General features: G+C 29.1%; 3 protein-coding genes and 1 non-coding gene across 7 annotated transcripts in view; 3 read left to right on the top strand and 1 right to left on the bottom strand.

The window, feature by feature from the left end:
- The first annotated feature begins 421 nt into the window (after positions 1-421).
- On the top strand, positions 422-3,638 carry LOC105248967 (craniofacial development protein 1). Its single transcript, XM_011254082.3, has 3 exons — positions 422-726; positions 1,457-1,812; positions 2,199-3,638. The coding sequence occupies exons 2-3, from the start codon at positions 1,467-1,469 to the stop codon at positions 2,708-2,710; spliced, it is 858 nt and encodes a 285-aa protein (XP_011252384.1). The 5' UTR covers positions 422-726; positions 1,457-1,466; the 3' UTR covers positions 2,711-3,638.
- Positions 3,639-4,077: 439 nt separating this feature from the next.
- Positions 4,078-6,662, bottom strand: LOC112638447. Its single transcript, XM_025410222.1, has 7 exons — positions 6,610-6,662; positions 6,153-6,302; positions 5,656-5,724; positions 5,068-5,150; positions 4,721-4,980; positions 4,269-4,396; positions 4,078-4,177 (listed from the first exon to the last, which is right to left on the bottom strand). The coding sequence occupies exons 1-7, from the start codon at positions 6,660-6,662 to the stop codon at positions 4,078-4,080; spliced, it is 843 nt and encodes a 280-aa protein (XP_025266007.1).
- Positions 6,663-7,924: 1,262 nt separating this feature from the next.
- LOC112638461 lies at positions 7,925-8,086 on the top strand. Its single transcript, XR_003123011.1, has one exon. It is a non-coding gene; the product is annotated as a U1 spliceosomal RNA (small nuclear RNA).
- A 7,183-nt stretch (positions 8,087-15,269) lies between these two features.
- Positions 15,270-24,152, top strand: part of LOC105248969 (breast cancer anti-estrogen resistance protein 1) — a 63,131-nt gene continuing 54,248 nt past the window's right edge. For 3 of the 4 annotated variants that reach the window (XR_003123000.1, XM_011254087.3, XM_011254086.3), the window contains exon 1: positions 15,270-15,746. Coding sequence is in view for 3 of the 4 variants with exons in the window: in XM_011254087.3 (XP_011252389.2) it covers positions 15,654-15,746 (93 nt within the window). In the remaining variant the exon portion in view is untranslated. Of the gene's footprint in view, positions 15,747-18,556; positions 18,718-24,152 lie in introns of all 4 variants that reach the window. The other variant, XM_025410211.1, reaches the window with a different exon arrangement.

Here is a 24,152-nt window from a genome sequence, read left to right as displayed (position 1 = left end):
TTTAATTAATTTGCTTGAAATATAACATGTCTTATTATATTTTTTTCTTTTTATACAGATATTATTTTTATAATATTCTCTTTTTATATAGATATTTATATTTCATTAGAAATATATTATTATATAGAAATATATATTTTCTAAATTAATTTATTTGAAACATGACATTTCTTATATATTTTTCTCTTTTTATAGATAATTATATTTGATTAGAAAACATCTAATGTTGAAAATATTGAGCGAATATTTCAATAAAAAAATCTTCTCATGCGTACGTTCGGATAAAAATCTCTTGAAATAAAAATTCAAAGCTAATTATTAATTATGTACAAAAATGCAAAATTCGATTTACATCATCGCACGAATGACGTAATCGCGCCATTTTGACGTAGTTCTTCAATTTGACGTAAGATGGCGCCGTTGCATATCGCCGCGATGCGTGACATGCGTGTTAGACGCATTTGCGAAGTCGGATCGGAGTCGAGCGTGTCGTGAAGTATTGTGGCTTCTTTTTCTACAAGGTATTTCACGATTTTTTCGCTCAGTTAGTGCTCTCTCGTTGTACACACGCGGGATCGATTCAGACCCTCGTGTCGACGACGATTCATGAAAGCGGTGACGAACGCTAGATCCACCACCGCGTCTCGATGTAACGACATTTCCGGAAGGCGACTCGACGTCCGTTCGCGGAATTTTTGGCACCGACCAGTCATCGTTCAAAAGAACGTGAGTCACGAAATCGTATTAAATTAGCGCACTTAATTTTATCGGAGATTAAAGTCTGCTCAATTAGAGAAGTTAAGTTTCGCAATGTTGATAGTGCAAGAAAATGCGATGTGAGTTGGTAAAATATTTAATTACCGCTTCTTTCAAATAGTCACTTTTATCGTGAACATTGTTTGAATATTCGGAACAAAAAATATTACTACAAATAATATTTTTTTAATTAATGAGAAAAGCTTGTATTTTTAGAGAGTTTTTTTATTTATATTTTAATTGTTGATTTAATAGTTTCACACATCTAGAATTTTAGAATTATATAATAAAAAAAGGCGAATAAAAATTGATTTTACATGTTTGCTACAAATAATATATATGTTTCAATCATTTTAATAATTATTATTATATGTAGCATTGATTATAATATATGACTATAAGATATCTTCATAATTATGTATAAAAAAAATATCACTTTTATTAACTATAAAGAAAATACATATAACAAGATAGCATTTGTAAGAAAGTTTATAAGAAAAAATACAATTTATAAATTAATTCTTTTTCAGAAATAAAGAATATTAAATTATAATAAATATATTATAAAGAATATTAAATTATAATAAATATATTATAAAGAATATTTTAAGTTATAATATATGTATAATATTTTCATATACATCTGGATAATAACTGTGTCATCTATTTCTACATCTATATCTATTTCTGTATTTCCTAGATATTTGACCATGTCGAAAGAACATCAGCTGCCTTCCGATTCAGATGAAGACGATGAAGATTATGTTCCTGATCGTGTTGATAGTGACGTAGTATCTGAAGTAGAATCTGAAGGTGACGTTGAAAGTAGTCCAGAGGATGAAAATGATGAGAATAAAAGAGAAACTGGACAACAAAAAGGTAAAAAAAGATCTAAGGTACGAAGAAGTGTAAAACGTAAAAAAATTATAGAAAATAAATCGAAAGTATCAGAAGATGAAAAAGAAGTGGAAGAATGTAAAGAGACAAAAGAACTCACTGAAGAAGAAGAAAAAAAGAGAGCTGATTCTCTTTGGGCTGATTTCATGAAAGATACAGGTAAAATCTTAATATATATGTATATAGAGTAAAGCATAACATTACATATTATAATTATATAATATTTAATTAGCTTTATCTTTGTTATATTATACAAAATAATACTTTGAAGAAGTTTTATATCTTAAAGAGTAAAGTACAATGATAAGAAACTAATTTTTTTCATTTATTATCTATTAAAATTTTAATATTATCCTATTTGTAATATTATTATAACCTTTGAATATATTAAAAATTTTTTATATAAAGATATATTTAATGTTACACACATACACACACAACACACAAATTACAAAATAGAATTGTTAAAAATATATAATTCTATTTAAAACAGATTAATAACACGAAAAATTCAAAAATGTAATTTTAATAAAACATTATTTTAGCTGTTGTGTCAAAACCAAAGCCACAAAATCCAATCAATAGATCAAATGAAAGATCACCACCAATACAAAAATCAAAAATTCAAGAGAAAGTTAAAGTAACTAAAATTTTTGAATTTGCTGGTGAAGAAGTGAAGGTTGAAAAAGAAGTATCGGTTGATTCTGCAGAGGCCAGATTATCACTTTCCGCAGCTGAAAATTCCACAAAATCATCAGACTCTGCATTTGCAGCGAGCAAAGAACGAGGAAGAGGCGGCATTAGGCGTGCCGGATTAGGCGGCATTTCTTCTGTTCTGGGACAGATTGGGAAAAAAGCCAAAATTAGTACATTAGAAAAATCCAAATTAGATTGGGATAATTTCAAGAAGCAGGAAAACATAGAGGAAGAACTCAATACTCATAACAAGGGCAAGGATGGATATTTAGAACGGCAAGATTTCTTACAGAGAGCGGATTTACGACAGTTCGAAATCGAAAAACAATTACGAAATTCTAGCAGGCGCAGTACACGATGAATTCGCATTTTCTGTACATGTCTCTATGTCTTTTTTCCGATATAGAATCCTAAGATAATAATCGCGGTATAAGATATTTTCTCGCCGACTTGCCAAACTTGAGCGCTTGTTATATACATTTAGCCTAATTCATTCAAGTTTCGCGCTATGTTTTGAATAATAATACGCAAAGGGAACAATGTTGCCTCGTTCGATTCGATGATAAACTGACTATGCTACCGATCGGCGGTCTCTTCGAGAACCGATCATTCCAGTGTTTCAGGACTAATTTCTCATGCATACATAATGTAATAGCTTAATTTACTCTCAGCGAGCCTTTGCCTCGGCCTGATGATCACACAAAACTTCGCATCGAAGCAATATGTTTGTATTGAAGCTTTTGACGCTTCTTGGAAAGATTTGTAGAACTATGTAGAATGTATCCACCGAATATTTTTTTATTTTGTTTCAGTGGGAACGCGCGATATATTTGCATGTGTAGTGTGAATATACATAATAGTCTATAATAACGATTAATCGGAAATTACGAATGAGTATGAAGAAATATATGTGTGTTTTAGGAAATATAACATAATGACACATAATGACATTGATTCATGACCATTGCCTTTTGGCAATGTATATGAAATACAGTACTGTATTTATAAATGGACCTCGTAATAAGTAATGTAGATTACATTGAAGCAGTAACAGCGAATTTTGTATATCACTGTTATCTTAAGTTCTCAATAGATAAAATGGTACACATCATTACTTTCATACAATGTACTAGATAGCAATATCGACATGTAATGTAACACGTACATAAACATACACAATAATTCAAATAATAATTCTCCGTTCAACTCAGGTTAAATCCTTCCTTGATGTACCGAATTTGAAATACATTTTAATGTAATTTCACATAGGATTATTTTACATTTGTGAATTCTTTAACATTATCTAATAAATTATTGATAAGAAATCATATTTAAATATAATCTGTTTCAGAATATCAATTTTTTGCAGTATATCCAAGCAGATATTAAAGTATTATGAAACCTAAATATATTTTTTTAAAGTATTATAAAACCCAAAAATAATATTTAAAAATGCTCTATATAATATATGTTTTGTGTTCACAGGTAATTCTTTTTCCTTTTAATTTGAATATCTTTTTTCAGATGTTTTATTTTATTACGGACATATATAACAGGAGATATTGTAAATTTAACACACAATGAATTATTTGAAAAATTAATATATATTAGTATTTGAGAAAAATTACAATATTAAAAATGTTGTAATTGTCAAATGATTGAACTCTCATATTAGAGATACGAGTAAAATTAAATACCAGATAATTTTTTAAAATTACTTGGAGAATATTAATTTTTAGATTTGAAAAGTCTAATTGTGCGTGCACCAAATCTGTTAATTTCTTTACAAATGGTGTCCAATTCTTTAATAATTACATTGCGTTCTTCACTAGAAATTTCGATAATTAAACGAAAATATTGTTAGAAAGTGCATTTTAAAATAATATGATCTCAAGCATGCTAATTTTGTTTTTTCTTACGATAATTCATTCGGATGTTTAAGCCGAGGTTTCTGTTCAATGACCGATGATGTGTGTCTGCCCGTTTGAATGTCATTTTTTAATATAGTTTTAGGTGCCAATCGATTCGTCTTTTTTCTTCGTCTAGTCTGAAAAAGTCGATTCAATAGCAATATGAGTTCATATTATTTTAGCATTTAATTTGTCTTTTTATATTTGATTATTATATTATTTTTATATTGATTGTACACGCATTTTAAAGTTAGTACAGATTTTTTTTACAAAATAGAATTTATTTTTATTCTTTTTTAAATTTCTAATTAAGAAAGAAAATAACTATAAAAATGTGTTAGGTTCTATCTATCTAAAATGTTTCATTTAAGATACATAGTTAAAAACGATTATTCATTACTGCAATTTTTATATACATATATATTATATATTATTATTATCATTATAAATTATAAATTAACTTGAACGCAGCAACATTCGTGATCACTCGAAAGAATCTCACGAGACGACATGCAGTTACAAGCTCTTAGCTCATTCGAATTACGACCTCGCACACAGATACAAAGCGTCGTGAAACAGTCATGTCTCAGTTGATCACTTTCTCTCTTCGAAGTCTTTTTATATCGGCGACGTGATCTTTTCCTCCTCTTTCTGCTCTCCGTAGACACGTTCTGTGAATTCGCGTGTCCATGCGAACTTCCACTCCGAGGATTGTGACGCTCTGTCAAAAATTCACATGAGACATTCGTAAACGAGTCCACTAAAGTGTCAAATATTAAAGATTCTTCTTAAGACGTTTTTTTTTTACCATTTTTGCGACAGGTACATATTTGCTGTATATAATTCTGGGAACTGCCGGAAATTCGTTCAAACGTGTTCGTGCTTTTGATGCTATAGGCAAATCAGACAAATACATTAAAGTTACTATATTTTAATACTTATTAAATGTGTATGTGTTTATTTAACATAGATATATTTTTAACTTCTTTAATTTAAATAAATTAAATTTGCCGTGCTTGACAAATATTAACAATATAATTGCAGAGTTTAAGATAATTATTTTTCAAGTTAATATTTTCAAAAACATTTGCTTGAGAACTCGTGTATTATTAAAAATTTTTATATTATTTTTTGTCTTATTTGAAGCTTCTTATTTTTATACTTTCGAAGAAAAAGACATATTAAGTATTAATATGTATTAAAGATACTAATACCGTGAGAAACAGTTACTGTTATTTTAGTTTAGAAAGGAATCTTGAGTCAATAAGTTGGCATGGAAGAAAGAATTCTTAAGAAATGTGGAAAAAGCAAGGCCAAGTTTGTTTCGCGCAAAATCAAATGTTTCATGATATTAATGATGATACATATGGTAGTAATTTATTATTATATATCTTACTGTAATTTTTGTCGTAAACGTGTTAAAATTGAACTTCCAGAAGTCGATTGCGAGACACGACATTTCTTACTGAAAAAAATATAATGTAAAATTGTAAAACCATTTTTTAATTATAAACATATTTTCTACTATGTTCCATTAATTATTATCTTTGAGAAACATTTGAATTTAATAATATTGATTTTGCTTATAACCATTTCCTTAATTTTAATATATTACTTTGTTATTAATATAGGTACTGCTATAAATAATAATATATATATTGATAAATTACTTTAAAAAGTTAAATTTCAGAAACTGATTCATATATATTTTGATAACTTTTCTGATAACTTTTCAAATATCTATAATATGTGTAAATTAAATACAAGATAAATACTTTATAATTAATTCTGTTTACAAAAAATCCCGCACGTTAAATTAATTCTTTTCAGAAAATATTCCAATAGTAATGAATTATTTAATACTTTTTGCAGGCTTTTGATTTATTAAACAACGGTTTCGAACTTTCCGAGTCATCTTTCGAGCGCTTTGGTTCTGCACATTCCTGTTTTCTATTTTGTGATGCAGTAGAAATGCTCAGAGAATTTCGATAAGGCGTTGAAGACGGTGTCGGATCTTTCTCTTTGTTCTTGTATTTATGAACGCTATCAAAGATAAAGACAATATTTAACAAGTATGTACACATAGTCTGAAGTTAAACTGTGTATATTCCATAGTCTTATCATAAAACGTGGCATTTCATGAAGATCCTATTTAACGGCATTTCATAAAGAATCCGATTGCAATCCGATTATTAGATTTTTACGAAGTGGATCTTTACATGATGCTGTTTTCTAGTAAGCTTACAAGAGACATATGAAAACGCTATATATAATTTAAAAAAAAATTTTATTACATGTAATATTGCTTAATTAATTATATACAATTTTTTAGCGAAAAACTGTTTCTTACGTCAACTTTTCTTTATTTGCAATACATTTTCGATCACGACATTGCCTTGGCATTTTTTGATTCACCATTTAATTAAAACTTTCATTTTCCTTAATCGATAATTATTTGCTGTAATGTTTAACAAAAAATTGAAATTATTATATATAATATTTAATAATATCATTAATTGACTCACAAAACGTATGTTATTTGTATAACATTACATATTTCTTAATTATCTTCTCCTCTTTTGCATTAGAAAAAATTAGCCAATTGTAATGATACTTTTTTGAATCATTTTTTTTTCATGTGCAAATTATGTACGTTTTAAAATCACATTTAGTCATAATTGATATAAACTTATTCGATTTTTATGTGAATTAAATTTTAACCTACATGCACATAACATAAAGAAAATGCACGACTTTTTGATTGCATTTTTGATTGCGTCTAACTTCAATTAGATTTCAGAAAAAATAACTATAATTATTATTATAATTATAATTAATATAATTTCAGAAAAATCAGCTCATTCTGATATTTTCATCATTTTTTTATGTGACTATTTTTCTTTAATAGCGAAAAAATTTTTTTTGCTCTTCTAATTTAATGCTAATGATTAAAAATTATTATTTCTGCATTTTTCATCGGTCACATGGATAATTAGCCTTTCGTAAAAAACGATGATGTCCGGTTTTGCAGCGTTCGTGATTACATACTCTCATCTGCGATGCATATCGAACGCATCCCCGTCGTCCGAAGCACGTGATGCAACCGATAGCAGGAGTATCGACGCCAGACTGGCGGCCGTTAGTTCGCGACCTTGCCATCGGCAATTTATTCACCAGCCGGAATATCTTAGCGCAGCCCGTTTTCCTGCCTCCAGCAGGCTCCATATATTTTCCGTATCGCGAGCAATAAAGCTTCTTGTCCTTCCGAATGTCGTTGTCCTTCTCATATTTTCAGTTTTTAACAAAAAAAAAAAAAAAAAAAAAAAATATATATATATATATATATATATATATATATATATATATATATACATACATATTTTTTTTTCATCGTCAAAAACTGAATTGTATATATGTGAATCATGTAGAGAATAACGGTTTTAATCCTCCTTTCGGATACCCAAATGATATTCTGAAACCGCATCCCCCTCTATGTATCCCTTCTATCCCATATGGCTGCCCCTTCCTAGAGGCATCCATTCGAACTGTGCAGACGGGTGAATTAGTTCGAATGTTTCACGTTACGTGGCGCAGATACTCAAGCGTTACTCGCATTTAAAATTCGGTATCGCGGTTATAAAAGAGTTCGAGCGAGGACTGAAAGCATACTTACCTGGCGTAGAGGCTACCGTGATCAACAAGGCGGTTCCTCCAGGGCGAGGCTCTTCCATTGCACTACGGTTGAGCTGACCCTTGCGAATATCCCTAATGTGGATATCTCGGACGTATAATTTTTGTTAGTCGGGACTGCGTTCGCGCTATCCCGGATAATAGAACTATAAAAATAATTATTAGGTGAAGAAGCGTTTACTAAAGAATTATTTAGAGTCTAATTTTTATAAAGGAAAAATATTTTTCTCCTTTACGCATTTAAATTGCCTCTCTTGACGTATAAAATAATTCAAAGCGAACTTTCTATGTTTCATAGATTTTTCGGATTTTATTTTCCATTTATTGTTTTTAAAATTATATTATTACAAGATAAAGAGGTGACTGATTATGAGAGACCGGAAATAGAGTTTATACTCAATGAATTTTTTCGGAGATTTTTCTAGCATCTTTTATAAATAATAAGTGGAAAATAAAATATACTTTCACTGCATAGATTTTCAATCTTATTTACGAACAAAGCAACGTTAAAAAAAGAGTTATTTAAATGTTTAAATTTAATATTCATTTTATATCTCTCGTAATTCGTGCACTATATTTTATATGCAAAGTATGGGTTTACAACAACAATGTGAATATGAGTGTATATCGCATAAATACTCGCAAAAATTCTCTAGTGCTATTTTAAGAGACACAGAATGCCTGAGCACGAGATGAGAGAGTTGACCGGCGCGCGAATCCGCATGGTAGATGATAATAATTCTTAATTGAACGCAATTTTTAAATTAATGGGCGATGCGAGCTCGAGGAAATCGAATTTAATTTAGAGGTGGATGTCGAGCGATAATCGAGATACATATGTAAGTATATATGTAACTGCACACCTCGCTTCGTATATAAGCTTTAAGTGTATCAACCTTCGATATGTAACTCCATTTCCTGCGTTCCTGATGATGCAAGATAGATATCTCGAATAAATAATATTTTCTTTAATCTTTGACTTTTTCTATCGTAATATTCCAATAATATAAGCAGATTTGAATTAAATGTTTTGTTTCATTAACTACGTAATATTTTTGAGAATATAAAAAAATATAATAATGAATAAAATTAAATCTATATTTAATTATCAAGTTTTTTTTTCTTATATTAATAATTATTATATATATTATATTTGTTATGTACTTTTTTTATAATAACAAAGGTTTATATTGCAGGTTTATACATCAAGTTTATCATAATATATAGATTAAAATTAAGAAAATATTTGGTGATAAATCATCGTATGATACAAAAGCACAAAGCTATTTAATAAAAAAAATTTTTGTAGCTTATAAAGGAAGTCTGCAAGGAGTGTATATAATCGCTTTAACGAGCTCAATTTTTATTAATAAGATTTTGATAGAGAACATCGCAGTTATTAGTGGTAAAAGGATCGAAAAAAGGACGATCCTTTTTTTATCGAAATATCTACTTTGCTTCGATATTGTCTTACACACGCAAAGAGGATCGCCGATTCTTTTCGTTTGACTTGCACACGTTTGCATAATTGGAAATATTTCATTTTTTTCGCAATAAGTACCATCGAAAACAAGGATAAGGATAATTGATACTCGAGCTGATTCACGTTCGTGATATCTGGATGTTAAATGCAATTCCTAGTGCATCTATCTAGTATATCTACTTTGCAAATCTGCAAGGCAAACTGTACTCACGGAAGAGAAGAAGTATCCGGGGATTTATTTTCATCGGCACCAATCATTTGTGACAGAAATTCCCTCCGCGAGTTGCCGTACTGGGAATTGTCTAGATACACTGTATGATGGAAGCACCATGAGAGGAGAGATGAGGGATTGATGCGATCATTCGTCACGTTATGACAGATAATTTCAATCGAAAATTGACGTATGGGTATTATATCAATATAATATATATTATTTAATTATATGTAAAAATACTAAATAATTGCATTATTTAACTATATAAAAAAGTATAATCTTTCTCACAAATAGATTTTCCTTTCTTTAATATAAGTTGACTTCCTGTGATTTCAAATTAATGAGTGATTATTAGAGAGAAATTATTGGAGAATTAATTTCCCCTGGGAAAAAGTCAGGTATATTACATAAATCGCAAAATTGTATCTACATATTTGAAATACCAGCTTGTATTTAGATTAATCCTGTACGTATTCGTTTAATTTCGGAAATCGATACTTCATTATAGCGACATTGTCCATCGAGACTGTGGACTGTAGCAAGAGCATCGATGGTCCATTCACCGTTCATCGAATAAAAAGAGATTAATCCACTCGAAAATACGGGAGCACTCGTGCCTAAAAGCACTTGTGAATCGGTATGCGGCTCAATTACATGAAAGAAACGTGACGCAAATTAATAGGAAGCGAAGCGTGGGCCGAGATGAGAGAAAAAGAAGACACACGGAAGAATGAAATGATGTCGTTCAACTTACTTCTTGGAGTATTTTTGTCGATAAATTGATTACAGTGGATAAAGTGCCCGAGAAAACGCGCGATGTAGTTGATGGAAAATCAATTTATCCGATTTAGAAGTAAAACATCTTAAAGTAAGGTAAAAATTTCTCCTCTTTCCATCGTCTCGAAGAATATTTGAGAAAATTCAATTTCAGAAATAACGTGTATTATTTTTTTGTTGTTTCAAGTTTTAACAATTTAAAGATAATGAATAAGTTTCTATTCTCGATGATGCAGCGTTTTGTTCGCAATGTGTTATGTCAATATTTGAACATTCTGCTATTTCGACGATGCAATTGCAAATACTCTTCAACAACACATTTACATTCCAACAGAATAAGTCACATCAAATCATACAATTTGATTACATAGTTGAGAGTCATGTAATTTTATAAACTATAAATACATTAATTTTTTTTATTTTTATATTTTCCTGAACGAATATTATATATATTTGTATATTCAATATATTTTATTTTTATTTTCTAATTAATATATATACATATATTATGTATATAAATATTTATAGAATATTTATTAATAACTTTTTCTATTTTATTAGAGATTTTCTTTTATTCCTGATTTGTTTTGTTTAATTCTCTAAACATATATTCGAATTCTATCAATTAAAATCTTAATTTTAATTTATACTTTTATTATATATATATATATATATATATATATATATACATAAAACACTCCATGATTTAAAAACTTAAGAAAAACTAAGTTGGGAATTTTCATGACCATCGTAGTCAATTAAACTTTCTATCATTACGCGATGCGACGACTTTTAATTGCGTTTACGTAAGGAAAAGCGAGACTTGTCTTGAAACCGCGTCGGGCAACGACCTTCGACATTGACCGAGGTCATTTCATCTCTGCAGCAAAGTAGAACTCATCTGTGCGACGCATCATTTTTCAAAGACCGCGTTTCTGCTTTCCTTTTTCTCGCACATTACCAACTTCGCCCTCGCACCTCTCATGAAAACGACCCTTTGCAATCTAAAAGTTTTCCTTCTGCGTAAAAACATGTGGTAGAAAGATCGGTTTCTTTACCCTCGTCACCGTTGCTTGTTTTTCTCTTTCATTTTTTTTTCTGTCTTGCTTCATCGGGAACGATCATGTTTTATGGATACTCTCAAGACACTTGCTTCCCTAAATATTTATAGTCGTTTATTTATTTAATCTGAATTGCCAGAAGCCCGTTAGCACAATATAATATATGAGTCGTTATTTTCTATTATTTGCAACAATTATCGCGACAATTGTATCTCAATATAAATGACTTGTGCAGTATATTGTAGTATTAATTTATCAAACATTAGTTTATTAAACTGGAAACAATTTTTTAATACATAAACAATATATTTTAATACATAAATAATTCCTTTTCTTGAAATAAGTTATTGTAAAATTTGTACAAATGGATGACACACTCATATATTTATAAAATTATTACACAATAATATTTTAAAAATAATACATAAAATAGTTGAAACAATGTTATCGCTGTTTCCTTTTGCGAATTTTTTTTATTTTAATAACTATACTCTTATAGAAAAAAACCATTCTTTTGGATTATTCATTGTACTATAATTTGCAATTACTACGACGAATGGATATGCAAACGGAAGATTGGATTAGATTCAATCATCTGTGGAAGCCGACTGTTAATTATTCCGGAAGTTGAGCGTTCGACGATGCAGTTAAAGGCGATCTCGTTGGCAGAACAGGATGTAGGCCATAGAAAGTTGCACAAGGAAAGTGGCCCGCGATTTTAATTTAAACCGTTAGTGCATGCAACTCGAAAACGGATAACCCCACCGTATTGACTTTGAAGCGCAAATTATAATTTAAATAAATCCGTTTAGCGTACACAAAATGTGGCACAAAATATAAATCAAGTATTGTATATATACGTATAGGCACATTGTACAAAATCATGCTCCTATATAACACAAAATACATATATGTATGTTCTGCAAGCAATATAGGATATAAATATTTAATATGAACATTTTTGCATGATTGAAATTTAAAATTAATGTTTTTAATTATTTTCTAAAGAAATTATATATTCAAGAAGAATACCTCACACACACATTTCATCGACATATTTTTCATATTTCTAAAATGCGCTTTCGGTAATATTTTTACATAAAATATATGTAAAAAATTTCTAGTCTCTTGTTATGAATAATAATATAGTGATACTGTGATAAGAAAGCACTTAGTGCGATAGCATTGTAATCTACAAAGAAGAATGACGCTAAAAAGTGATAATTAAGTGTGTTACTTTTCAGATACAAATATCCTTATCGAATAAGAGAATAGAAAGAGGTGCATTCTCACGATAAAAATCACATTTATATATACTACATTAACTTCTAAAGTTGCAAAGTATAAATGTCAACTTAAAAAGATAACATTTTATATATCGACGTTACACATAGTATTTTAATTTTTAATTTGACGAATAACTCAAAATAAGTATTGAGTCATAAGAAAAATTGAATTGACAAAAAATTAATCAATATCAATGTCAAATATTGTATCTTATATCATATCGCCAGATTTGTACATTCGATGGAAAACTTCGTCTTGAAACGTCACAAAGATATCACTCGACAGTGATATTCGATAATGAAGATTCATTCGCTGTGACTCATATGTCGTAATGTAATCATTTTACTTATCGCAAACAGGTGTGTGGCATTCCATTTTGCTGTTAATTGATTTTTATTTAGCGCTTTTATGTAAAAAATGTGCTTTATTTTTTGTAATTTTATCAATATGCTATTTATAATATTTTCATCATTTATACATACTAATTCTTACATAATGTTTGACATAATGATAAATGTGAAATAATCTTGAATATAATATTATATAGTCAATATAATATTATAGTGTCAATATATTTAGTAACATTTCATTTTTTTATTCACATTTATATACATATAACACATATACGTATAACACAAATATATATTTTATAATTTAATTCTATTCTATTATTATATGAAAAGTAAATTAAATTTGCATTTTAATGTAGTGATTTACATGTAAAATTATTATTAAATTATAACAATTTACTTTAATTTACATTTCATGCAATTATATTACAATATATATTATACAAAAGACTTTGTCGTAAACATTTTAATTGACAACATTTAATACTCTTCAATAACAGCACAATTTAAATGGTATTAAAAATTTAGCGAGAACGGATGCGTGTAAAATTTATAAAAAGTGACGGTAGTCACAGCGAAATCTCTCTTGTTCGATATCCTCGTAAATTTTTACCATTTGACAGATATAAATGTCTCGCGCGATGGTGCAAAATACATATTATCGTTATTCCTACTTCAGTTTCTGACATTTCGAAGTATTTTATGGAGACGGCGTAGAAAAGAGAATAATATAATAGGCCATGGTCCTTGGAAGGACCGGTTGACGTAACCGGTCCACTATTTTTAACCACGTCCTTTTGTTTCACTTTTTGCTCACGCTCTCGTCTTTATTCCCGTTTCCTTCCTACACCTCCTAAATAAAAAAACCACTCTACTTTCCACACCTTTCTTTTTTTTTGCGTATTTATCCAAAGCTGCTTGAAACAGATTGAAGAGACAGATATCCCCAAATATAACTTGTCATAAATAATATATGAATTATGCGTACAAATTCATACATAAATTTTTATAATTTCTTGAAAATTAAAGAAAGTTAAACTTTATATTTGTATAAAAACTTTATCGATGAAAATTATTTAAATTTTAACAATACAATTTTCAAAACTTGAATCGCCTTTCCTCTAATTATATATGTATTTATATACATATATCAACTAAATTATAGGAACTTGTCAAATAAATACTTGATAAATACACATGTTCATCAAAAATAACTGAAATGTTTTATCTAACTTTTGCTACAAATCTCGGAAATAAGCTATGCAAACAATTCTTGAAAAATGCGAATAAAGATAAAAAATAGAGTGATCCGAGAATATCGCGTATTAAATATAAAAGTACAGTTACTTATGTGAATGCGGTGAATTGTCAGAGAGAAAGGAATTTGTCATTTGCAAGCAGCTTTAGATACAACCATTATGCTATCTGCGAGGCAACCGTTACATGGTGAATACGAATGAGAGCCTCATACATATAAAAAATTGTAAAAAAAATCATAAAAAATTCCTAAATATAGTAGTATAGTTTTACCCATTCATTGGATTCATAAATATTTTTTGACAGGCACATCATATCAAGTGTATGTAATTTTAATTATTTTTTTTATCACAGAATTTTTTAAGAAAAAAATAATTTATATTTTTTCGTTGCTAATAATAATATTATAATTACAAAATTCTATATTTTTTTAAAAGAATAATTAATATAATTAATATAATTATTTATCGTTTTCTTTCGATGTGTGTATACTTTACAACAAAATTCAAGTATTAAATAAAATTATACAAGATAAAATTTATCACAAGATAAAATTAGATTTTTCTTATAACGTAATAATAAAAATTATAATAATACGAGAAGCTTGCAAAAAATATAGAATAAAGAAGGTAAAATATACACATATATTTTATATATTTTACAAAAAAATCACATCAATAATAATCTATTATTGTCATTTGTATTGCTGTTAATAATCTATTAATAATCTGTTATATTATTGTAATAATCTATGGTTTTCGCCAAATTTCTAACGCCATATAATGTATGTATACAGGTGTGGAAGGGATGACAGCCGTTCGGCCATCTCCGCCAACACTCGGCGGCGCTCGGCCGTGCTCGGCCGCGCAGCTACACCGCCCGGACCGAAGGCACAGTAGTCACAATCAGTCCTTGCGCATACTTCGCGGTAGAGAGGTGTTCGTCGCGTCCTGTCACTGTCGGCATACTTCAATGTATTCGAGACAAGGATTTTTTCGACCGGCGGTCTCTCGCGAGCCTTCTAATCGCTATCGCGGCTTCGAAAGCTTAGTGCTCTGAAACGCCGGTCGCGGATTAGTGCGCGGATTCAGTTTCGGTACAAGTGGCGGAAAGCTAGCAGTGAGAACGAGAGACCGGAGAGGGAGAGAGAGTGAGAGGAGGACGAATGGTGTGCGGCCCGTGATCGATCCCACAGTGTGTCTCGTTAAGGTGTTTTTTTTTTCGCGATTTCTCGTCGCTGATCTCTATTATGTCGATGATCGCGTGTGTCGATAAATGGCTTTGACTCGTGGTGTGCTCGCAAACGACAGAACGCCCGCAACGATGCTGCCGCAGACACCTGATATCATCCCGACTACGCTCAACCAAGTAAGTGGTAGAATAGTACGATATTACGTTGATTAAATTCATCCCGAACGGATTTATATGACGCTGTCATTAAGCATATTTGGCAATTTCAAATTTACGATATTACGTAAAATATCGAAGTGCAGGTTACTTTTCGACAAATGTATTTTGCTCGAATTTTTCGTTACGATCTTTTACGATACTTCTGGTAAAAATTATTAATTATTCGATATTATTTAGATATTTTATTTATATCAATATAATATTTAAGAGATAAATGATACAAAAGAGATATTAATAATCGCGGAACAAACGACATAACGTACACATTTATTCGTATCTATAACCCCGCGAAATTTGAACCCGCTGAAAATAAACCGGCGCCAATAACATTGCGATTACAGAGATCATCTGAAAATTTTGCGTTTTACAGAGGAATATTTCTCGTGGAGAATATTGTACAATAATACACATAATGTAATATTCGATAATATCGCACAATGGTAATTAAGATTTAGTCATTTCCGATCGGTTGCAATTAAATTATTTTAATTTTAAATCGCTCTGCTTTATCACAGTTATGTTCGCGATTCAATCGGTCGCTATTCCTACGATATTTTAAAGCTCCGTTATAGACGGATTACGTATGTTCCGCGTACAACTTACCAGGTAGAAATTGATTAACCTTGGAATCCTGTCATGGTTCGGTGAAGTTCGGACGAAACGATCGTCTTAAGGTCACGGCGTACTTAGGATCAGATCAGATTAGATCGGATCATGAAATCCCGAGAGAAAAAAACTGTCGATATCATTCGGCAATGGATGTAATCAGTTCGAGTACGTCTGAAACATGGAGCACATAGTCCACTTTAACCATCCTGAGAATTTTAATTAAAACTTTATCCATTTGCTTGTAAAGTGAATTTTACGTAATATCGTAGAAATTGCTATTTTAACCTTGTAAGAATACCAGTAATTTTTAATTGACGATTAACTAACAGATTAATTGATATGTTTTAAAACTGCTATTATCTAAAGAATTTTGTAAAAATAAATTTTGTGTTTTATCTTGTTAATAATTTAATATTAGGTATACATAAAACTTTTTTTTCAAGAATTTTTTTGTTTGAAATAAAATATTGAGAAATATTGGAAGCTGTTTGTAAGATATATTTTTTTATTTTTAAGTTTGCGTTGTTAGAGTTAAAAACAATTTTTCTGTTAGTTTGTCAATTTTTTTGATAGATTCTTTTTTAAATAGTATATATATATATATATATATATATATATATATATATAAGTATATGAATGTGTATTGAGAAATATATGAGTATACATATGAATGTATATTTAGAAGCTTTAATAATTTTCATGTTGAAAATAATAATGCTTCTCGTTAAAAATGCTCTTTGATTATCTCTACCGCAATCTTCCGTAAATATCTGCGATAAAACTCGAGTTGCCAAACAATGCATACGCAGACAGTTTACATGTCACTTGATGAGAAGCCATATAGCAAGAGGCAGACAACGTGATCGATAATATCCGGAAGGTTTTGCGTAGGTCTGCCCGTTGCAGACGACACATTGACAACATTGACATTTTATCATATAAAGTGGTTGGAGTGATTTTTTTTGTTATTTTCTTACGCGTAATATATAATCGATTGAATGGATTTCTTTTATGAATAATCGTTTAAATCAAATTCTTTCGAAAAAGAAAAGAAAAAATGTCTTCTCATCATAAGGCAACATTAAAATTTAAAAAAATTATAGAAATACAATTTACATTTTTAGAAAATCTGTACATTAATTTCATAAGAAAAAACTTTCAAGTTGCTTTAAAATTTATTATATCTATAAATTTTTCGTCAAAATAAAAATAAAAATGAAAAAGATAAAAGACAGATGATATATTTTAACCGATGATTTATTTAAGATTTATCGAGACTTCAACAAAAACGGATCTTAAATTGATAATTTTGCTTTCATAAATTTTTTAAATATGACACGAAAAAAGAATCTTGTGATAGAGATTCATTCACACTACTAGTTTATATATTCTTATACAATCGAGAATAATTTTTCTTTAATGTATATATTAGAGTAAAATTAATTTGTGCGATAATTACGTTTCGAATAATAATTCGCGCGATTAAAATTCACCATTAAGTGCATCTGAATCAAGAGCATTAACATTACTGTAATTGCCGCGAAACAATTTGCGACATATATTTTTCACATATTATCAGCACGTCGGTTTCGAAATGCCGATTGGGTTATCCCAGACCGAGTTTTTTGTTAGGTCAGGAATTAAATCACGCAATAACAATGTGATGTAATATATTACGGCATGTTAAATTTATTATCCACATGAAAATTGATTGATAATTCTTTCAATGAGTTTTACCGGCCAACTAAAAATCTGGTCCTTTAAAAATCATTTTCTCCCATTTAATTTTTTTATTAATATTTAAAAAAATATCATCAGACAGAAAAAATATTGCCAACGTGTGTATAAATATAAAAATGTAAGAGAGTTTAAAATATAAAATAAAAATAGTTTATCAAGAGAGGTAAAGAAAAAGAACACTTTATTTCTAAATAAAATTTTGTTTTAAAATCGTTTTCGACAAATTGAATTTTTCCAACTTACACAAGAGACAATTTTTCCCTCTCGAATATACGTTGCGTGCGTGAAGCCATTGCCTTTTCCGCGTATCCGCGATGACTCGAAAGGATGAAAGGCACCATACGTTTCGCTACGTTCTGTTTGTTCACGTCTGATTTCGTCGTAAGTGCCTCCTTTTCTGAGACGTTCTCTCCGTTCAGGTTTATCGTTCGTGGAAGGTGCGTGACGTACTTCGCGAGAGAATTCTTGAGGTGGGCCTTATCGATTGTTTCGAAAGCCGATGTTAAATAAGGCAGGACCTTGTGTAGTCTCCGTTCATGACGCTCCTCGTGGAAGATACGTGACTGCAATCGTGCGAAACGTATGTAACAATTATTTCCATTGACTCATTGTCTTGTGATTTTTTCACTCTGGCATTATAATTCAATGTCACTTGAAAGATTTTTCTTTTACGTATTTTCAATAATTATTACATTTGTTATAGCAATTGTTATATCGATCTAATTGATATTTTATATGATGATTTTTATATTTTATATTTTCAAAATCAGTCACGACTTAATTTTTTATTGTCTTTTTTTTTACATCGTAAGATTAAAAGTTTTATTCTTTTTTTTTTACAAAAAATATATATTATGTACATATATTTCAATTTGTACATAGTATAATTAGTCTCTTATTTGAATTAATTTTATTAAATATAATTAATTTATTTTATTTTATTTTATTTTATTTTGTATATATTAAATTTATTAATTTTATTTATTATATAAAATTAATATATTAAATTAATTTAATATATTAATTTATATTTATATATTAAAAAATAATAATAGTGGAGGTTATTTCTACGATAAATCAAATTTGCAAATTTCATGATATATCTTACAAGATTACTGGATAAATGAACATTGGCAAGACGGAATTGGTCTCTTGTGGCTACTTCCTTGTTAAGGTCGTTCTACATTAGTCGTAAACATATAGCATGAACGCAAGTAGTATTTTATTAATATTGATGATACTGGCGGCTAATGTGGAAACGACGTTTAAGAATTAAGGACGATACTTGCAGAAACGATTACGTTAACATCTAGCGATATCAGCGCATCGCGGCCGCATCTCAACGTTGACATTCTCGTCATCGCGCGATTCCCTCATGCGTGCTCTATGCAAAATACTGTTTTATGCAAATGTCATCGATGTCACGGTCTTTATAGAAGTTACTGTGAATAAGTCGAGCGTTACTTAACATTTGCAGCGAATAATGCATTGTTGCGAGATTAAATGCGGCAGAAACGTTGGAATTAACCCTTTTCCAGTTGAAATGTTTAGAGAATCACGTATATGCCGCTTTCTGGTCGTAAATGGTAAAGATAGCAAAGTGGATGAGCAATATAATTTGCATAAAACTCTTGAATATGTCTGAAACTACAGATGTAGTTATTAAAAATTTTGTATTCTAAAATATAAATAGAGATTGTGTAATCAAGATGTGTAATATGATGTCATTTCATGTGTATCTGTGCATGTTAGCATAGCAAAACAACAATCAGAAGAGACTATTACAGTATATTTTATTTTTTACCGGAAGAAGAGAAGATTTTTTTTTAAAGGGAAAAGAAGGAAAGAAATAATAGATTATACATTTTTTGGAAATAATCGTGAGAAACGGGATATGAGATAACATTTTAATAGTAATAGGTCAAAATGCGTGAGAATAATTCAAGATTATTGCGGTTAAAAAAATGGAGAATAATGATTTTATAATGACTGCAGACTTTATATTTCTCGCGGATATTCCTTCATACATATATTAATGCTACCGCCAGACTTTTTGTCATTTATTTATACAAGATTAGTTATGTGAATCTCCAAAATTTTAAATTCGTATTATCGCCAAAGAACTGAATTTAATATATTTTTTACAAGTATTTTAATTTATTATTAAAATCAAATCAAAAACCGGGAAATTCGGTGAAATTTTATAATAAAGTGTTTTATAATAAAGTTATATCTGTTAAATTTATATTATAAATTAAATTTGAAATAGTAAAAGAAATAATAAAAAGATATTTAAATTTATAATCTCGTTATCTTACGTAATGCGAGATATTTTATTATAGATTTTTGCGAAATATACAATACTGTATCTGTAATAAATATATTTTTATTTATCACGAAATAATAAAATTGAGTCATATATTATGTATTTTTTATTATATTATTATTATATTATCGACATATTTCTATTTTCTTTGTAATGATTGGTAATTTAAAATAATTACAAAAAGTGAAATATCCAATTTTAGTTTTTTAATATATCTTGTGTGTGTATATAGTACATTTAATTATTTTTTTTTACAATCTTGAGAGCTTGAAGGAGATGCATATATTTGACAAGATTTTTTTAACCATCAGCCGTATTTTAGCTGATAATGAGCGCGCTTCCTAATAAAAAATATCTCTTGATTATAATACTACCGTAAGAGCATCGTTATAATCGTAACAAGAATGTTCAACTAATACTTGTGATAATGATCGATCAGTTGATATATAATATATGGCTCATATCGTGGGTATTAAGGTGGAGTAAAATTATTCCGCTCTGAGATTAAACTCTGAAAATTTTAATGAATAAATCTGATCAGCGGATAATTAGAAATCCCAGAGGAACATACTAATTCACTTCGTAATTGAATGTGAAGCTCTTTGATCATGCTTTTTGCTTTGTATCTTTTATTAATATAATTTTATAGTAAGAGAAAAAAAGAAACAAAATTTTTTTATAAAAAATGCTCTTTGCGCAGCTGAAAGAAGATATTCAACAGACAAATATAGCCAAGGTTGGATAAAATTAATGTCATAAAAAAATTTAAATGATTATTTTCATCATCTTACACGAGAGCAAATGTAAACGATTGAAATTTTAATTATGTAAATCGAGATGCAGGAACGATTTTGTTACGTACCGAAGCGTAACTATGTCGATCGTTATAATTAAATTTGCGACTTACGTCGTTCATATATTCAAAAGAAAAGGTTCAATTTATCAAATACTTAAACGCGAGAGTCTTTCGGATTAATAAATTAAAACGCGTTATCTAAATCGTCGCCATAATTATATCATGTCATACAAAGTAACTGGAATCGTCGCGAAAAATCGCTGCAAACGTGTCTTGGATTAATTAACGATTTTTTACTCTAATTAGATTGGCCACTGGTTATCCCCGTGAAGCACTCTCAAGCCGCATATTAACTCTAAATAATTCGATGCGATTAGAGTATCTGCGAGACGGTTGGCGCACTTACATGAGAAATGGTTGTGTAACTAGTTATGACTAGTTTGCTTACTAGTTTGCTAAAGCGCGAACATGCAGAAGCAAGACTTTTCTTATTATTATTTGTCTTGTATATATTATTTTTTTAAATATTTATATTTTTAGAAACAATTTGAGACTCTTTAAAATAAAATAAAAAGTTTTCTCTTTACAATTAAATTTTGTAAAGTTCTGATGTATTGAAGAAATTTAATACTGGAGTAGTCGAGTCAAAATACTAAAGAATAGTAGAATGAAGAAGAATATTAAATATTATTATATATCCATTAATTAAAAAGAATTAAAAAATTTGATATATAAAAAGTCTGATATATAAAAAATAATAAAACAAAAAAATGTTTTCATGATATATAAAATTCATTATTCCATTATTAAAAAATATATCTTTTATAAAATGCTTATTTAACAATTAACTAAATACGTAATATATTTTTAAACAACATAATTACCTTGTTAACATATTCGTTTATATATCTGACAATTTGTTTAACTGACATAAAATTTTAAAGCCTACTTAATTATTTAAGATTGTATCATCGTACTAACATTTTGAAGATTGTAACACGTTAATTTCGATGTTATACGTATTAAAGAATCTTAACGTGCACATTTTTTATGCTGATCGCGATTATTTCGCAAAAAAACGAAAAAAATGACGTAATGATTCGAGAGGCCCAAAATAGTTGATGACGGTTTCGTCTTAAGATGGGCCGACAGTCTAATGAGATTTCGCGGTCGACAGTGGCGTAATTAGGGGCGAAAGTGCCCCGCCAGTTACAAGCCTCTATCACCTGCTCCTCCGCGTATTTTAATACGTTTTACCGTTAGCTGTGCTCTCGATTACTTGCAACTCATTGGAGAAAGGTGAATGTGTTGGCATCAGAATCAGGAACGAGGGAGGTACGCCAATCCCCCACTTCTTGTAGCTACCAAGTAAGATACAAATATGTATGTGTTTGTTAAGTATGCAGACTTTATGAAACTGGTATATTGATATGCAAAAATCAGAATCGATCTATATATTTCATGACCAGTTCCATCGTTCTAAAAATAAGGATCTAAAGCAGTTCTATTAACAAATCTCTTCTCATGACATGAAAAAAAGAGAAAAATATTTAAAAATATAAAAATATAATAAATTAAAAAAATAAATATATATGTATATATATATATTTTTTTCTATTTAATGTAAAGAATGAGTTATGAAAAAATATATGACAAATTTTTTTTAAATTTATTAAGTAAAATTATTTATATTTATTTTTCTTAAACAGAAAGAAAGACAAATAGGGCTAAATAAATATTTTAATAGTATAATTGATAAATTATTTAATTAATAAATGGAATTGTATGACAAATATGTAATAATACTTTGTCGTATGTGTTCGCTTTTTCCATCATTTTTGGCGAAAAGCATAAATGGATTTTTACTCTGTTATGACATTGACCAGAACGGCAAGGTTTCTTCAAGTGAAGAGTAGTTAGAGAGAAGACGATCGATCGGTCTCGAGGCATGTCAGCGACGTAGACATATTCCAAAGCCACCCTCATTTATTTTGTTCTTGTACAAATTGTTAATTAAATGTTAAATACATTACTAGCAATTGCAAAAATTCCTATTTGAGAAAATCAATACATTTCTTTTCTCACAAGAATTTATAATTCAACAAACGCAAATACCATAAATACAATATTTATTTGTATATGTATGCGAATCAATTATAATTTTCAATGGTTAATGTTATCTTTAAATAGATGATGTTTATATAATTGTACATTTTAACCGCGTTTTAAAAGCACATATGTCTTTTAAAATCAATATTGACTTGTACAATTGATAGCATTTAATCAAAAGATAGCTGCTCGACCAGCTGCAGATTACCAGGTATATCGATACTATATCGTGATATCGGTTTTAAAAAGATTCTATTAAATTCGATATTTTTTTTTGTATCCTGATTCGTTGAAATATCATTCAATCTTACAGTTAAAATAAAAGTGTGAACATAATATTTATCAAATACACATATTCCTAGAAAAATTTAAGAAATATTATAATTTCAAATAAAGATTCAGAAGAAAACATAATTTGTAAGAGAGCGTAGTATTTTTTATCAGTAAGTTTCCAGTAGAATATTTATTGAGAATTTCAACAAGAGAATGTCACGATAGTTTCCTCGAGAAATCCTGACAGTCGGTCTATTGTTTTCATTTTCGACGAGTACGTTTCACGTTTAGTTAGCAACAAGTTGTCAAACTGTATTTCTCTCTGTTATAACTGTTCCCGATGAAGATAGATAATGGATTACGTAATAACGACGATTTTTTGTATAGTCGTTTCTTTAAATAATGAATCGCGCAATTTACAGTGTGTTATGTGCAGCCTGCTTTTAATGTGTGTGTATATGTATATAATTATATACATATACATACACATTAAAATTATATAATGTGTATG

Source organism: Camponotus floridanus, unplaced genomic scaffold (genome assembly GCF_003227725.1).
Source record: "Camponotus floridanus strain SB8 unplaced genomic scaffold, Cflo_v7.5 scaffold30, whole genome shotgun sequence".
NCBI classification, from domain to species: Eukaryota; Metazoa; Arthropoda; class Insecta; order Hymenoptera; family Formicidae; genus Camponotus; species Camponotus floridanus.
The sequence above is the reverse complement of the archived record's forward strand: the minus strand, read 5'-3'. Positions and strand labels throughout refer to the sequence as shown.

Excerpts from the sequence above, each read along its gene's own strand:
- LOC105248967 (XM_011254082.3), top strand. The coding sequence starts at position 1,467 with ATGTCGAAAGAACATCAGCTGCCTTCCGATTCAGATGAAGACGATGAA. Across the intron at positions 1,813-2,198 it reads TGATTTCATGAAAGATACAG|CTGTTGTGTCAAAACCAAAG; the intron begins GTAAAATCTTAA and ends ACATTATTTTAG.
- LOC112638447 (XM_025410222.1), bottom strand. The coding sequence starts at position 6,662 with ATGCCAAGGCAATGTCGTGATCGAAAATGTATTGCAAATAAAGAAAAG. Across the intron at positions 5,151-5,655 it reads CGTTTACGACAAAAATTACA|CATCAAAAGCACGAACACGT; the intron begins GTAAGATATATA and ends ATTTGCCTATAG. Across the intron at positions 4,178-4,268 it reads AAACATCCGAATGAATTATC|TGAAGAACGCAATGTAATTA; the intron begins GTAAGAAAAAAC and ends CGAAATTTCTAG.